Source organism: Acanthochromis polyacanthus, chromosome 9 (genome assembly GCF_021347895.1).
Source record: "Acanthochromis polyacanthus isolate Apoly-LR-REF ecotype Palm Island chromosome 9, KAUST_Apoly_ChrSc, whole genome shotgun sequence".
In the NCBI taxonomy this organism is placed as follows: domain Eukaryota; kingdom Metazoa; phylum Chordata; class Actinopteri; family Pomacentridae; genus Acanthochromis; species Acanthochromis polyacanthus.
The window spans coordinates 27,928,673-27,943,847 of NC_067121.1; the positions used below are offsets into that span (position 1 = coordinate 27,928,673).

The 15,175-nt window shown below is 41.4% G+C and overlaps 1 protein-coding gene across 1 annotated transcript in view; it reads right to left on the reverse strand.

Moving 5' to 3' along the window:
* Positions 1-15,175, reverse strand: part of LOC110948958 (semaphorin-6B-like) — a 32,857-nt gene that overhangs the window by 5,157 nt on the left and 12,525 nt on the right. Inside the window, exons 2-16 of the mRNA XM_051953620.1 lie at positions 13,100-13,223; positions 12,052-12,163; positions 9,885-9,945; positions 9,730-9,792; positions 7,005-7,103; positions 6,832-6,922; positions 6,467-6,586; positions 5,779-5,867; positions 5,474-5,691; positions 5,258-5,389; positions 4,835-4,984; positions 4,541-4,717; positions 2,962-3,102; positions 2,096-2,173; positions 229-290 (exon numbers count right to left, since the gene is read on the reverse strand). Of these exons, the coding sequence (XP_051809580.1) occupies positions 229-290; positions 2,096-2,173; positions 2,962-3,102; positions 4,541-4,717; positions 4,835-4,984; positions 5,258-5,389; positions 5,474-5,691; positions 5,779-5,867; positions 6,467-6,586; positions 6,832-6,922; positions 7,005-7,103; positions 9,730-9,792; positions 9,885-9,945; positions 12,052-12,163; positions 13,100-13,220 (1,714 nt within the window). The 5' untranslated portion in view covers positions 13,221-13,223. The remainder of the gene's footprint in view (positions 1-228; positions 291-2,095; positions 2,174-2,961; positions 3,103-4,540; positions 4,718-4,834; positions 4,985-5,257; positions 5,390-5,473; positions 5,692-5,778; positions 5,868-6,466; positions 6,587-6,831; positions 6,923-7,004; positions 7,104-9,729; positions 9,793-9,884; positions 9,946-12,051; positions 12,164-13,099; positions 13,224-15,175) is intronic.

Sequence of the window (15,175 nt, forward strand, 5' to 3'; positions counted from 1 at the left end):
GAATGGAAGCTGCTGAGTTATCATGTTACACCCCGGGTAATTAAAATGTGCCAAATTACAGAAATTGTAGTGAATAGTGTGTCATTTGGGAGTGTAAGACTTTTTTCCAGGACAAAATATTCAGTGACATGCAGACAGGTGTAATGAACGATTCGGCCACTAGGCGGCGCCTGCCTTCAGTCCACTGTACACAGCCAGAAGCATCCATGTCATAGTGCTGCAACCTACCATCACAGTCTCCTAGATGGGAGGTGGTGTTTCCATATTCCACGTCTTGTTGAAAAGGGAGCCTGCAGCCACAGAGAGACCACACATCAGCACATCACAAACTGACATTTTTCTTTGTTTGCAAACGTCACACATTAGGAAACATATAACCCCCCTAAATCACGATATACAGTTACACTGATGGGGGTGTGTAATCAATAATGAACGACTACAGCCTGCAGTAACAGAAGAAATAAAGTCTTAGCTGACTGTAAATAACTAATCAATGCAAAAACTGACCTTTCATATGACCATGCTCCCTTTTGTGTGGAAAGCACATGAATGATGATGTATTAATCGCCATAACTGGCATGGCATTTATTGGCATTTATTGACGTGTCATCCATTGTAATGGGATACACTATCGATCCCATTATTGAGTTTCTCTTGCTGTTTTAAAAACCCTCAGGGAGGTCAAAGGTGAGGGTTAGCCATACAGGTAGCAATAAGAGCCGGTAGTAGGAGCTGTGATACTGGTTTAAGATTTGCTTTTCACACATGTATTAGTACTTTATGGAGCAATTATCCATATCAATACTGAGTACTAGTAATGGGAAAGAACATTTGTCAATAATAATGGTAGCAATTTGTTTAAAAATTAATAGGTAAAGGTCTACATTCAGTGCATAAATCATATCGCGAATGGTGAACATGAAACAGCTTAATGGGTTTAAAAATAGTATGAAATAAACAACTGTAAAATTAAAATAAAGCATTTAGACCCCTAAAACCTCAGCAGGTATTAAGAGCATTTTTTTAAAATGCCTACAGTACATAATTTTGCAAAGCTAGAACCTGTGAAAATAGAAAAAAAATTGGGGACTTTTATCTTCCAGCTGTCCATGAACTCTCATCTGTGATGTGTGATTCTGTTTGGAGAATTAATCAAACCTCAGCTTAAAAGTGTGGTATTTCCTAAACAGCCCTTCTTTCTACATTTGTCGCTTAAAATTGCCCAAAAAATAAACTTTGCACAACCAGATCCTGTACATACTAAAATACCACAACAATGAAGCCATTAGATACTCATGTGAGACAAAAATTCAGGGCCTTTTCGGTTGAACTGTAGGCTGTGTTCACATACAGCAGAAAGGACACGGATATGGAAACACATTTAAAATGTAGACAGTAAAACATCTGCAATATTTGGATCATCATTGTGATATTGTAAATGTAGAAGCAATCCCAGGAATTACACTTATTTTTCCTTTTTTTTTTATGATTTGAGGCTTAAATTTATTGTTGTGGCCAGAAGACTTTTTGACTAGTCCCTGTTTCCATAGAAGTGCAGGCCTTCCAGTGAAAATTAAACACTCATAAACTGAGAGTTCAACCAATAAACACTTAGACAGGAAATTACTGTGGGCTCACTGGTTTCCTGCACCACATGATCTGTTCAGTGCAACATTTGAGTTTCAAATTTTCATTATAAAACTTTAGGAGCCTGAAAGAGATTATTAAAAAATCAACATTTTCTACTTCACTAATTTATCTTCTTTGATAGTTATGCATACCATATGAGCAGTATGTTCTGTATTCTGCTCAGGGACACTTCAGATAGGTGGATAGTCTGTGTTAAATTAGTTAAGTTAAACAATTATACTGAGTTAGTGACGATGGAACATTTATGCGTTCAGTGTGCCTGTTTATTCATTTTTCACGCCTTCTTTTATTGTATTTTTTATCGCCTATGTGTTGCATTGTTCAAACAGCATTCAGGCCTGAAAAGAAAGAAATCTCTGAAAATAACTTGTTCTGACTTTGCAGTTAACACGTCTGGGAGGTGGTGAACAGCTCACAGTGAGGTGCGTATGTTTGTTGTCCTCACCGTGTGCCTGGCCTCAGGAAGGAGCAGGTGCTGCCTCTCGTCCAGCCACAGTACGGATCCCTGGAGGCCAGACAGCTCCTGCACACACACAAAAAAGGAAACAATACATTAAGAAACGCAATATACTGTTTTTTCCCCTCCCGAATTACCATTTTGGCCATTTCTGTGGGAAATCTTCAATGAGAAACAAGTTAGGCAATAGAGGAAAGAACAACTACAGCTCTAAAATTAGCAGATCCCAGCTACTTTACTGCCTTACTAGCTCACAAGGAAGCAAGGCAGGTATAATGGATTATTAAAAAACCAAAATATGAAATGTGTCCCCACTGACCTTTATTGGAGATATATTTTAAAATATACGTAGGCACACATATTATATGTTGACTTGTTCACAGCCTGTAAGTGTGATGGATATCCGCTGTGGTGATCAGGCTCACAGCACTGTGTTCCACTCGAAAACATCTTCCTCATGTGGACGATAATAAACAAATGCCTTCTTGGTATTCACAATGAATCACCATCCTGAAGCCTCTTGCATCAACAAGTTAAACATTATTTCGCAGGGAAACAAATTCTCTCAAAATAAATATTAGACCAAACAAGTTTGCTGTGATTTGACAAACACACATGCCATCTATCTCCCGCTGACTGAAACAAAAACAGAATAGCAATTTTTATTATTGGGACAACTGCAGCAACAGGGAGCGAGAAAGCAGACACCAAAACAAAAGTTGGCCGCTAAGTACAACCTTGGCTAACGGCCACTGCTACTATTTAAAATGGACCCAATTATCAGCCAAGCAAATAATGACGGAATGGAAAATACTGTCAGAGACAAAAAACAACTGTGATTGTTTGTCACTCACTTCATGCAGCGCGAGTGAAGGTGGCATCGAGATGTGGGGACTCGCACCAGGCAGGAGGGGAAGGCCAGCAGCAGAGTGTGGCTGCTGCGATCCAGTGACAGAGACAAGAGCTGACGAGCCTGAGGAGAGTCTTCACCACACCTGCAGACAGAGAGAGTGAGGACAGGAGGCAGGAGGTGAGGAGCCACGAGAGGGAGGTCACTGTAGTCTGTTTGGCCTCACATTACTCAAGCGGCAGGGTCAAAGGCCCAGTCTGTCGGTACTTCAAACACAAAGCCCCTCGATACAAATGGTCACAATATCAGGGGATCAGAACTGTGTGGTGGGAGGAAATAAAGTGTCTCTTCAGTTTGCTGCCAGTAAAATAATACTTATTGCTGTGGTCAAGTCTGTTAATGTAATACTCAGAGCAGCGCAAGACAATTTTTACATCTAAATTAAGGTTTTCTGGTGCTACAAAAGGTCAAGTCAAGAGCAGTGAATATCTAAATTTTGATCAGTCCAGCAAGAAAATATGTCCAACAGGGCTGAAATGTTTAGCTGATTAATCAATAAGCAGGCTGACAGATAATTTATAGTTAATTTAGTTGTTGTTGATTGCTGCCATTTCAATGATTTTTTCAAGCTAAAATACAAAACATCCTCTGGTTCCAGCTTCTCAAAAGTGCAGCTTTAACAGTAAGGGTGCACACCTTTGATCCCCTCCGCCAAGTTGCCTAAATAGAATGTAACAAGTTGGCATTTCTATAAGATATCAGACAACAGATTTGCTTATTTTCCTTGTCATATCTGACAAAGTATATATATTTGGGCTCTTTGCATTGTTGTTCAAATAAAACAAGCTATTTAAAGATGCTGTCTTCGATCTGTGAAGGTATTTTTCATGTTTTTCTGACAGTTTTTAGACTAAACCAATAATTGGTTAAGCAAGGAAATAATTTGCAGGTTAATTAAAATACAACAAGCAAATATTTTCTTACAAAACTTAAAACAAAAGTTCCAAGCAACAAAAATAATGCACCTATACCTTTTTTTAACTTTTGTTTTAGCAACTAAATCTTACTTATATTTATTATAATGTGATTGAAATATATTTAAATGCTCACTACCTGCCTGTAGCATTACGCTTTCACAAACAACTGCTGTGCGTTGAGCTGTTTTCAATCAGAATAATCAGATTAGTCAGGTTGGTGGACAGTGAGATTATTAGTTTATTGCATGAGTGATTGATCCACTACGCTTCAACGCTTAGACGGAAGCCCAACAGAATTTAATGTGCTGGTGTCCTTTAATTGCCACCGCAGAGGCTGCCGCTGCCACTGTTCAGCAAACATTGGATAGTCCCTCTCCAAATATATACGTGAATATACCAGTAATAGATACAGCCAAAGAAATCCCTGAAAAGGCTTTCAGTGCGAGCCGCACTTCAAAAATGTAAAAATCTGATATTTAAATAAGTGAAGACAGTTCTCAAGTGGAGTTATCAACTGGAAGCAGGTACAATGGGACTTGATATAGTTGGAGCAATATGGCACGAATTATAATGTAGTGGAGATTAGGGACAAAGATCTCGACTCACTTCTCCGGATTGAATCCCTCCACCTCCTCCAGAAACACACTGCTGTGTGAGGCTGAATCCCCGTTGGGAATCATGAGGAACTTGAGGATGGTCCCTCGGGTGGAGCCCAGGAACAGAACTGTACGGTTCTTATGCGGTCCGGCCTCCGTGTCCACCACCATAGCTGTCAACTGGTACCTAGATGCATGTAGAGGTCGATAAATTAGTTCAATTAAGCACATTCCCTATCATTTTTTGATGTATGCGTCCCTGTTGCATGGTGTTGAAAACTTCTCCATGGCTTTTTCTGTGTACCGTCCCATAGTCTTGACCACCCAGGGCCTGTGTCCCAGCAGTGGAACCGTCTCATCCATTAGCGGGTGGGTCTTCACGAAGTTCAGCACCTCGTCTGGCAGCGTGGTAGAGGAGCTAAATCTGGATCCCTGCACTGCACAGCCTCCTGGCCTGCAGGCAGAGAAAGAAGCAGAGACAGAAAGTGCAGAAGAAGAGATACAGAGGGAGATAGAAGTCCAGAGAGACAAAGAAGAAAGGAGAAGCCAGAGGCATTCATTTTCTTCACCCACTGGAGGCTGTATTAGAAGATTTGCTGAATAGCGGTGAAGGAGGAGTGTGATTGACAGCTGGAGCTGATATGAGGGGAGCAATATGTGAGATAGATGCTCAGGACATCAGCACTGCAGCATTCTGCTCAAGTTTTGCTCGTATTCACAACAATACCTCGGTTTGGGCACTGCTTCGTCTGGGACAGGTGTCCAAATAGACTCTGGGGATTTTTGCTCTTTAAAGCGGCCTTCAAAGACATGAGCAAGCTGCTGCATGTCAAACACACACACGGCAGAGCCAGGGATGCTGCCGGAGATAAGAGGGGAAAACAGCGGTGAGCAAAAGTAACGCTTGCCTGTATTTGTGTACATGCTTTGTATGTTTTGGTACCTGTTAGGCGGCGTGGAAAAGAGACCGAGGATCACGTCTCTTCCCTGCATGTGGATGATGTTGCTGGTGGCGTGCAGGAGGTTGAAGTAAAAATGCGAGTCTCCGGGGACAGAGCAGTTGAGCCGAGCCTTTAGAAATGTGGTCCACTGCTTCTCGAGGACACGCTGCGAGCCACCCAGGTCTGCTTTACACACCCGAGCCACACGGGACACCATTACCTAGAACAAGAGAAAGGGAAAGGTGTAGCAAAACTAAGGGAGAATGTAAGGAATAGAGGCAGGCAAGAAGAGAAAGAAGAAGAGCACCTTTTCCAGATGATGAAACTCCATGGCCATCTCTCTGAAGAAGAAATAAATATGAGGCCCCCACTCCATGGCGCTCACAAAGTAGGGCTCTGGAAAACAAAATGAGAAAAACACTGCTTCGGTACCGAACTGCAGCATCCTGGGGTCAAAGTGACGCTCCACAGTCCCTGACTCGGTGCTGTAATAACAACCACATCAACATGGACCGCTGCCGTCCACCAGCCCGGCTCATTAAATATTCATGTCCTGTTTAATTTATCATCATGGACAAGATGATACACATTATTTATCATTTATTCATCCAGCACTGTTCTGGTGCTGACCTGCCCTGGCTTGTTTTCCTCTCTGTGGAAAACAGGCTGGAGGAAGCCTTGTTAAAATCCTGAATCTGTAGAGTCTGACTAACCTCAATACATCACTCTGTCCCAGCGTGTTCCACTTACAATAAATCTATTAGATGGAGGCCTAATCATGCATTCTTTTGCTGAATGCAGCTTATTATTTAGCCACCCCAAATTGTCATATTCACCTGTGAGCCACTTAAGAAAAGACAGTCGTAGCAGTTTAATTTTCTTTTAGTAAAGTACCAAAGATAATAGTGATGGTTTCTGTTATTTGCTTCCTGATAGTCTACTGAAGGTGTCTGGCTCTGGAGGGTCATTTTTAATGCGCCTGCCTTTAAAAGTACCTCTGAACCATTTGGAGTCGTGCTTGACTGTGCGTAGGGCCGGGCTGTCGCCGAGGCTACGATAGATCACCGCATCGATGGCCAGGAAGTCTGTCACGGTGCCGGTAAAAAGACTTCCATCTGAAAGAGAGAGAGAGGAGATTAAGAAGAAGAAGAAGAAGAAGGAGAAGACACAGATGGAGAGATAGCACAAGGTCAGGAAGATTAAAACCAAACAAGCAATGCAGCGAGAGGTCTGACTATAAATCATTTGTAAAGGTAAACACAAGGGCACAGACGTTTAATGTCTGGAACTGAAAACTGAGTCTGATGTCTGCTACAAAGACGCCAGACTTCATCTTCAGAGTGCAAAGTGAAGTTGCTACCTGCAAATAAAGCCACGTTGGCATGTCGTGGATCATACGGGCAGCGAGCCATCCCACTGACAGGCTCTCCCACCATTTCCAAAGTGTCTCTCTGTAACAGGAACAAATAATATAGATGAACCGACTGGAAGATAAACACAGGATGACCATCTGACAGATAGATGGATACTAACAGTGTAGTTGGCACACAGTGGGTTGAAGGCGTTTGTTCCACATACAAACAGGCCGCCGTGCTGGCTGAGCAAAACCTTGATGAAATTACGACACTCTCCCTGTAGGAAAAAAAACAAAGGCAGTGATTACAGAAGAGGGAAAAAAAAGGTAGAGGGCGATGTGGAAAAGACAGTTCTGAAGCTACAGCTACGCTGCCAATGAGAGCAAGCAGACTGTAGTGTGAAGTATGAAGAATGCAGCTTAAAACAGCCCATAAGAAGAACTAACACCCTCAACCACACTCCATCTGGAGGAACAACAGGATGGAACTATAGACGAGTCCTAAAAGTGATGCTGCTGACTGAAGTTTAAACTTGATCCCTTTGTGACGGCATTTCACAACGTTGTCTGAAGACATGAAGTTAAAAATCAATACAGTGTAACCGTGTGAGTAGATGAGTAATACCTTTTTTAAAAAAATAGCTACACATTTGTTCATCAGAAATGAACAAATAGAAGTAATTAGAGGAACAGCTTGGAAATGTCTTACCACTCTAGTGTCTACGTAAGAGACATACAGCTGCAAACAGCAGTCCACTAGTTTAACACTGAAATCTCTGTCCAAAGGTAATGAAAATCTACCAACAACACCTTTAAGATCACTGTTTAACACGCTATACCTTATTTCATCTGTACAGCAGTTGCCAGGCAACACATGGAGACTCCAGAAAGTCAACACTCCTATACTTCCCGTAAACACATGAAAGAGGGATGGGTCTTGTCATCTAACTGTTGCTAAGAAAGTACACTGAACAAATACATAAAGGCAGAACGCAAATAGTCTGCTTTTCTAGCTTAGAGAAAAAGTTTCAAAAATGATCTTTTTGTTTGTTTTGGACAGCAAAGGGTTAAATTTAGGCGATAGGTTTTTGAGATGTTCAACCGGTTAACCACTGAGTTAACCCGACCTCTAGTCAGGCGTGGCTTTAAAGGACAGTAATCAGATAGTGTGACCAACACACAGACACTCCTTTGAGCGGTGACTATATAAGATCGTCTTAAAATGCAGCTTTATTGAAATGACACGATGGCACCCATGATAAAAGAAAGATGAGACCTAGCTGTTGTTGTGCTGGATGTTGGGATGTAATTTAGGGCTGTAGTCAGACACTAGAATGTCCACAACTCCACCATTTGTTGTCTAAGAAATCCCCTAAGACAGCTCTGGATGTCAGATAATGAGAAAAATATCCACCAACTTCACCGAGTCCTTCAGGAAGAGTGGGACATTCCACAAGCCAGCATTGATAACCTCATTGATCTTACAAATGGTGTGATTTTTGCTCCATGAGCCCACTCTCCATCTGCCCGTATCATTTAAAATACATGGCACACCTGGCTGTTTCATGACTTCTATTCTGTTGTAGAGATGCCATGTGTTGGAACAATACATACTTACTCCTCTAAGTTAGACAGGATGGATAAAATACTACCTTCTGTGTTTATATTTTTGTTCAGTATAAATGAATTTAATCCCCAAATGTGTACTTTAGTAACATCTGTATTCCATCCAGGTGAGTGTAATGCACGTATTGTATATTTTGGCTCACAGGTATTTCTCACTAGCACTACTAAATGAAATAGAGCATTTGCTAATGCTATTAGTTCCACTTGTTTCCATTTCTCTAAAAAAAAGGGGGGGGTAAAATGTCTGCTATTAGAACAGTAACAACAAGTAATGGTGATGCTGAGCACTCACCTATAGCTCTTATAGGTCTCTATAGTATCCAGACTGCTACTACTATATGCCAGCTGATTATTCATAGTCATAGTTGTTGAATTAATAGCCTAAGCATTATAATTGGATGTCCTTATCTGAGTTAGAAGGTTTCGACTAACACGCTGTATTTCACTTGTCTGTCTTGTCCGTCTCTCCACCTTTCCTCAAAGGGCCTGTTTTCCTCGCAGTTTTAAGTCTTGTTTTTTTTCCCCACTCTTACATCATCTCCCCTTTCATCTGTGTTGTTTGAAACAGCACGTCTTCTCCTTTATGTTATCCCCCCACCTCATTCTCGGTACCTGGTGGCTGCCCTGTCCTCCTTATGTGTTTCTTTCTTCGTTTTCCTCCACCTACACACATCGCATCCCTACTAGTGCCTCCCTTTCTCAACTGATTTCAATTACTGTTTCCTCCCAGCGGCTGTGTCACCCTCCCTGCTCCGTTTGTTCTATAATGTTTCCCGTTGCCTCTCTTTCTTTTTCCACGAGTTCCGACCACATTTCATTTTGCCCGTGGCACTGCTGCGTTTTTCACAGTACAGCTTGTATTTTATCTGGACTACCATTCCATCAAATCTGTATTCTTTTTGTAGATTTGATCCCATGTTACACAACATCGTCAACTATCACTTTATATGCGCTCATGATCTTCCCACTTCCTCGTTTTCGCCGCCGGCTACGAATGATGTATGTGAAGGAACCTGGCACGAGGCAGGTTCTCATAAAGCTGACTTTCAAGCTTCACGGGCACCAGGTAGCATTTCTCTGAGCCGGCGTGATTAAGTGATGTGCTGATTCTGTATCAACAAGATCAAATTTGTGTAAATACTGTATGCAGGTGCACCCACAGGAAATAAGGTTTCTGTAACAGCTGTTGTGTCCGTCCATGCATGTGATAGTGTAGATAGCGATGGTGCGTGTATGAGTGGATCTCAAAGTCTGCGCGAGTCATAACGAGTACTTTACCTCGTGTTTGCCCTTCATCCGACACACTCGAATGTCATTCTTATTGGATTCCCATGTCCTTTTCTGAAATAGACGAACCACAGTCAGAGCTTTATGATGCATGTATGTGAACAGTGGCATTTGTTTGGTTGTGTGAGTGACTAACAGAGTCTCACCTTACTGTAGAACATCTCATCACCTGCCATGTTATCCAGCTCCACTCTGTACAAGTCATCTCTGCAAAATACATAACACGACAGCTTACTCCCAAAATAATACCGAGATATCAAGATGTAATGGTAATTTCTCATACATGATATGAAAAATGTAAAAGAAAAGGGGCATTGTAGCAGCTTATGTTACTACTCTTTCTTTTTTTAAAAATTAAATATACGTATAAAATTTGGGGGTCACCCAGACAATTTCATGTTTTCAATAAAAACTCACACTTTTATTCATGTGCTAACATAATTGCACAAGGGTTTTCTAATCATTAATTGGTTATCCTTTCAACACCATTAGCTAACACAATGTAGCATTAGAACACATTAGAACATTACTGATGGTTGCTGGAAATGTTCCTCTGTACCCCTATGTAGATATTCCATTAAAAATTTCCAGCTAGAATAGTCATTTACCACATTAACAAGGTCTGGACTGTATTTATGATTCATTTAATGTCATCATCATTGAAAAAATGCTTTTCTTTCAAAAATAGGGACATTTTTAAGTTACCCTAAACTTTAAATGGTAGTGTACATGTGGATGCATCATCTGTGTTGCACAAAACAGTGACCTGCTTCATTTATGTCTAATCAAAGTGCTGTTGCTGCTGTTGTTGTTGGCTTAATGGGAGACACTATAAGTTATTACGGTCATGTTTTAAACCATATCAATCTGAAACTCCCCCAGTTTATTATTTATAGTATGGCAAGGAATTTTCAACATTACAAAGTTCCTGAAATGCCATGTTTAAATATGCAAATTAGGTATTATCTATCAAAATATGTGCAAATTGATAATAAATCTGAACATTAGATACATTTTTTCGTTTTATTTTGTTGACACATTAGCATTAAAGGCTTTTACTGAGGGGATTGTGGACATCTTTCTTTTCAGTTACTGTCAACGGCCAGAAAAATCCGTTTTCACCATGTTTTTAGGGATAAAGTGTTCTATAAATCCAGCCATGAATGATATATGAACAAAGTGTTCAGCAGAAACCTTCAGAAAATGGAATGTTTGGTGTAAGGTACTGAAATCGTGATTTCTGGCTCAGAGTATGAGAAAAACTGATTCTGGGAAAATGGACTTTAAAGATACATGCCAATTATTTTTTGTATTACAAATTTTCTGAAATGTTGAATGTGCAAGACAGGTATTCTGTCATTAAATAGGTGCTACTCCGTCAAGGTCCAGTTGTCAAAGTGTGGTAAAATGAACATGTAGATGTGTATTTTGGATCTTGTCTTGCTGGTCTAAAAGAAGACATACTATGGAAGCAAAATACTGTAAAATTTCAGTATTTTTCAATATTTATTAGTGCATAGAGAAACACTGTTTTGTAATTGTAGTGTCTATATCTTAATGTGCTTATCTGCCTACAAACACTGATCAGAATTCTGAAAATGTGAAAAGGTCAGAGTCAAAATTTTTGTTTCACTCTGTTAACATATTAGAGTCAAAGGTTTTTCCTCAGAGGGTTTTGGATATCTCTTGTCAACACACCATAAATCAGAAATGACTGTCAAGAGCCAGAAAATCTCATTTCTCCATGTTTTATGGAATTAAATGTTCCATAAGTCAGGCTATGAAAGACAAATAAACCAAGCAGACAAAACAAAGTATGCAAATATTGACCAGTGCATTAAAACACCATTTTTATTCTTCTAATGTTGATTTCAAAAATGTTACCAAAATGTCATTTTTGTTGGACTGCCACCTGTTTTTTGTGTGGGGTTTTTGTACGTGTTGCGTGACACACATCTACTCTATTGAAATGCCAATCTAAAACCATGCATAGTTAAACTGTGTTTGAATTGTGAAATGATTCAGTCAAACGGGGTGGATTATTATTTATTTGTGGGTCATTTTAACAAAAGGACCCGTTTTGGCAGCTATTTTCCTTCCACTGGCATAATGCAATTCTTATTTTCCATGCACAAGAGAAATGTGAACAAACAGCTTTCACTTGACATTTAACAACAAGACTGAATACATCATCACTGGAACGCGCTGAAATGTCCTCTGCAGAGTGACAGCAGATGGAAGCAAACGAAAGCAAAAACATATTAATGCGAACACGTCAGTAACACACAGTTGGTGGCGGTTGCTGTTGGTTACCTGGCTCCTATGTAGAGTGTGCGGTTGACTTGGAGGACCGTCTGGATGTGCAGTTCCTGTCTTTGAGCCGAACGATGAGCTCTGCCCAGGAACACTGGGTACCTCCTCACCACTGACACAAACACACAGACAGACAAACAGACAGGGAGGATTCTTTGTTAAAAAGAAAAAAAAAGAACAACAAAAAACAAAGTGCCTTGCTCAAGGCTTCTGTGATATCTGAGGACAGAGTGAGCACTTTTTCCATCTATATTTACTCAAAGTGCTCCGGCAGCCCGTAAAACAGCTCCTCTAACCTTCACTTTAATAGTGTCTTTGCTCATTCTTGATGCTTTTGTTTAGGAAAACAAAGATAATGGGCAGAGACGAATGGTAAAGCAGTTACTGAAACACTTAGTGCTTTTTGCAGGTGTTGATGAGAAAAACTGTGTGCAATCACTATTGTTATTATTTTATTATGCATAAAAAAAAAGTAATTTCCTCCTTCTCCCCCCTACATCTCAGATAAACGATGATACGGACGAGGTGAAAAGAGAGAAGGTGGCAGGATCAGACTATGAGAAAGTTTCGAAGAGGAGGCCTCCGCAGGGAGCCCTCATCATCAGGAGACAGATTGGGAAAATGTCTCACTGTCCTTGACTGCAGGCGAGGGAGAGAGGACGTAGCAATTCATCTCCACCTGTCTCCCCTCCCCTTCTCCCTTCCACCACTCAGCCTTCTCCCTTGTCATCTGTATCCCCCATCCAGTCCTCAAGAGCTATCATCTTTGCTCCCTCTCAGTTTGTTTCTTTTCTCCCTTACATGTTCCTTTCCGTCTCATGTTCATTAATTTGCAGCTGCAGAAAGACAGAGTGAAGTTTCTTTATTTATCTGCACGCCTGGGTAGCTCCACAGTAGCTCCACACCAAAGCTCTCACCCTTGACTCCCTGATTTCCACATCTACCGCCGGGCCATTCATCAATGCTGCACGTATGCTTGTGCACGTACACGCTCACAAACCCCCCACTGCACACACACACACACACAGGAAGGGGGAAGGACACATACCCTCTATGGGGACGTAGCTGAGTGGACTGGGTTCCTCTGGGAATGAGCCATCAGCCAGTTGAAGCAGCAGGAGAAGAAATGTGAGGGGAGGAGCCATGGTTGCCATGGCAGCAGCACACATGCACTGTTAACAAAGAGAGAAGGAAGAGAAAAAAAAATTCATTGCGCACTGTATATGTCTTTGTGTGGGCAATGGGTGATGAGAGTACATGTGAGTGTGCGTGCATTGACATTTTGACAGAGTTTCTCAGTGCAGAGTGACCAACAGGTATGTCTGTGTGTGTGTGTGTGTGTGTGTGTGTGTGTGTGTGTGTGTGTGTGTGTGTGTGTGTGTGTGTGTGTGTGAGAGGTCAGAAGTGCAGCAGGGTGACTGCTGCCACAAACCTGGATCCAGCAGGGAGCTAATGTGCTCCTATTGTCTGCTCTGGAGGTAAAATGGGGGATCTATTGTCAGAAATGTCACTCCATTGTCAAACATTTTGAATCGAAGGGAATTCTCACAGCCATAAAGCACACCAAGAGACAAAACACTCACTGAGTTACACAGTCACTTTGGGTGGTAATGCTCCTCTCACTAATTGTGTGTCTGTAAAGACATATGAAGGTTTATAACAGGTAATTAGACACAATAAAAGAAAGAGACGGTGTGAGAGATGAGTGGAGGGACTTGGGTAAGCTGCACAATGTCTCTTTAGCCGATAAAAGTCAAGAAAGCACTTAAATCATGAGGAAGAACAAGGAGGAAACAGTCTTTAAAAAGTTAAGAGGCCACAAAAGGGTCACACTGTGCAAGACGGAGGCACATCTACAAAATAAGACACAAGTTTAAAGTCAGTGAGCTCAATGTCAGCGGGCCAACAACTTGATACTAAGGTGTAAAGTTTTCAGTGTTTACCATCTTAGCTTAGCATGTCGGCGTGCTTGCTGATCAGGACTAAAAACGTCAATAGTCCTGCAGGGATTTAATCATAAACTACAGTATTGGATCACCAAAGCATGAGGGTGTCGTTGTGACCTATTTATTGGTTTTTGAGACACTTCACTCAAATTTACATGTTAACCTCATGGTGGCACTCGAGAGAAAGTCAGCTAAAATCATTCACCCTCTGGAGACCATGCTTGTCTGGAAAAATTTCACAACAGTCAATCCACTAATTATTGAGATGTTTCAGTGGACAGACTCACTGACATGCAGCCACAACATGCCCAAGAACACACAAAAGGGGTCAAACTGTCAAAAGAAAGCATCCTGGTGGTGTATATCAGAATCTTATGCACCTATTAAACCAAGACAGTGGAATAACACTGCTGCACATAAGGCACTGCGAGACATAAATCGCGGCAGCCACACCATCAAACACATGTTTGAATGTGGAAGCTTTTCTATCTCCGTGGCTCAGCTACACAGCTTGTGTGGCGCTACGAAGCGTCTTTGATGTGAGAATTCTTTGAAAGGGGAGAGAAGATGTGAGGAGAAGGAAAGAAAAGACAAAATGAGGAGAGCGTAAAGGGCGGAGTACTTCGGGGGTTTTGTCTTGAGCTGCAGAGAGAGCTGGCGAAATCTTGGAAATAAGGCGAAAGTTTGATGGAACACAAATGTAAAGAAAAGGTTAGAAACAGAAGAAAAGATGCGGGTAATGGCAACACTGCTCCCATCAACTTCGGCTGAATGCCATACCCCATGTTTCCCCCAACCCCCGCTTACTTCCTTTCATCTTCCATCTCTCCACCACCTCCTCCCTTCATTTTTCTCTTCTTGTCCCTCATCTTTTCTGTTTCGAGATTAAAAAAAAAAGGAGAAAAAATGTTGCCAGTGGTGAAGCACCAGGTAGAGAGGTAGATGTGTTTGTTGCTAAGGTGATGACAACTGCTATTTGAAGCACACACATGCGCCTAGATGTAACACACACATACACTCGTATACATAAGCAGAGTCACCTGCTTTGCCAACACTTCAGACTGGGCCCGAGATTGAGTGACAAGCTGTTTGAAGACATCAGTGAGACGATGCGGGCTGCAGACTATTCTCTTGGGCCACTTCAAATGAAATTCCAGCTCAGAGATTGCAGGTTTGAC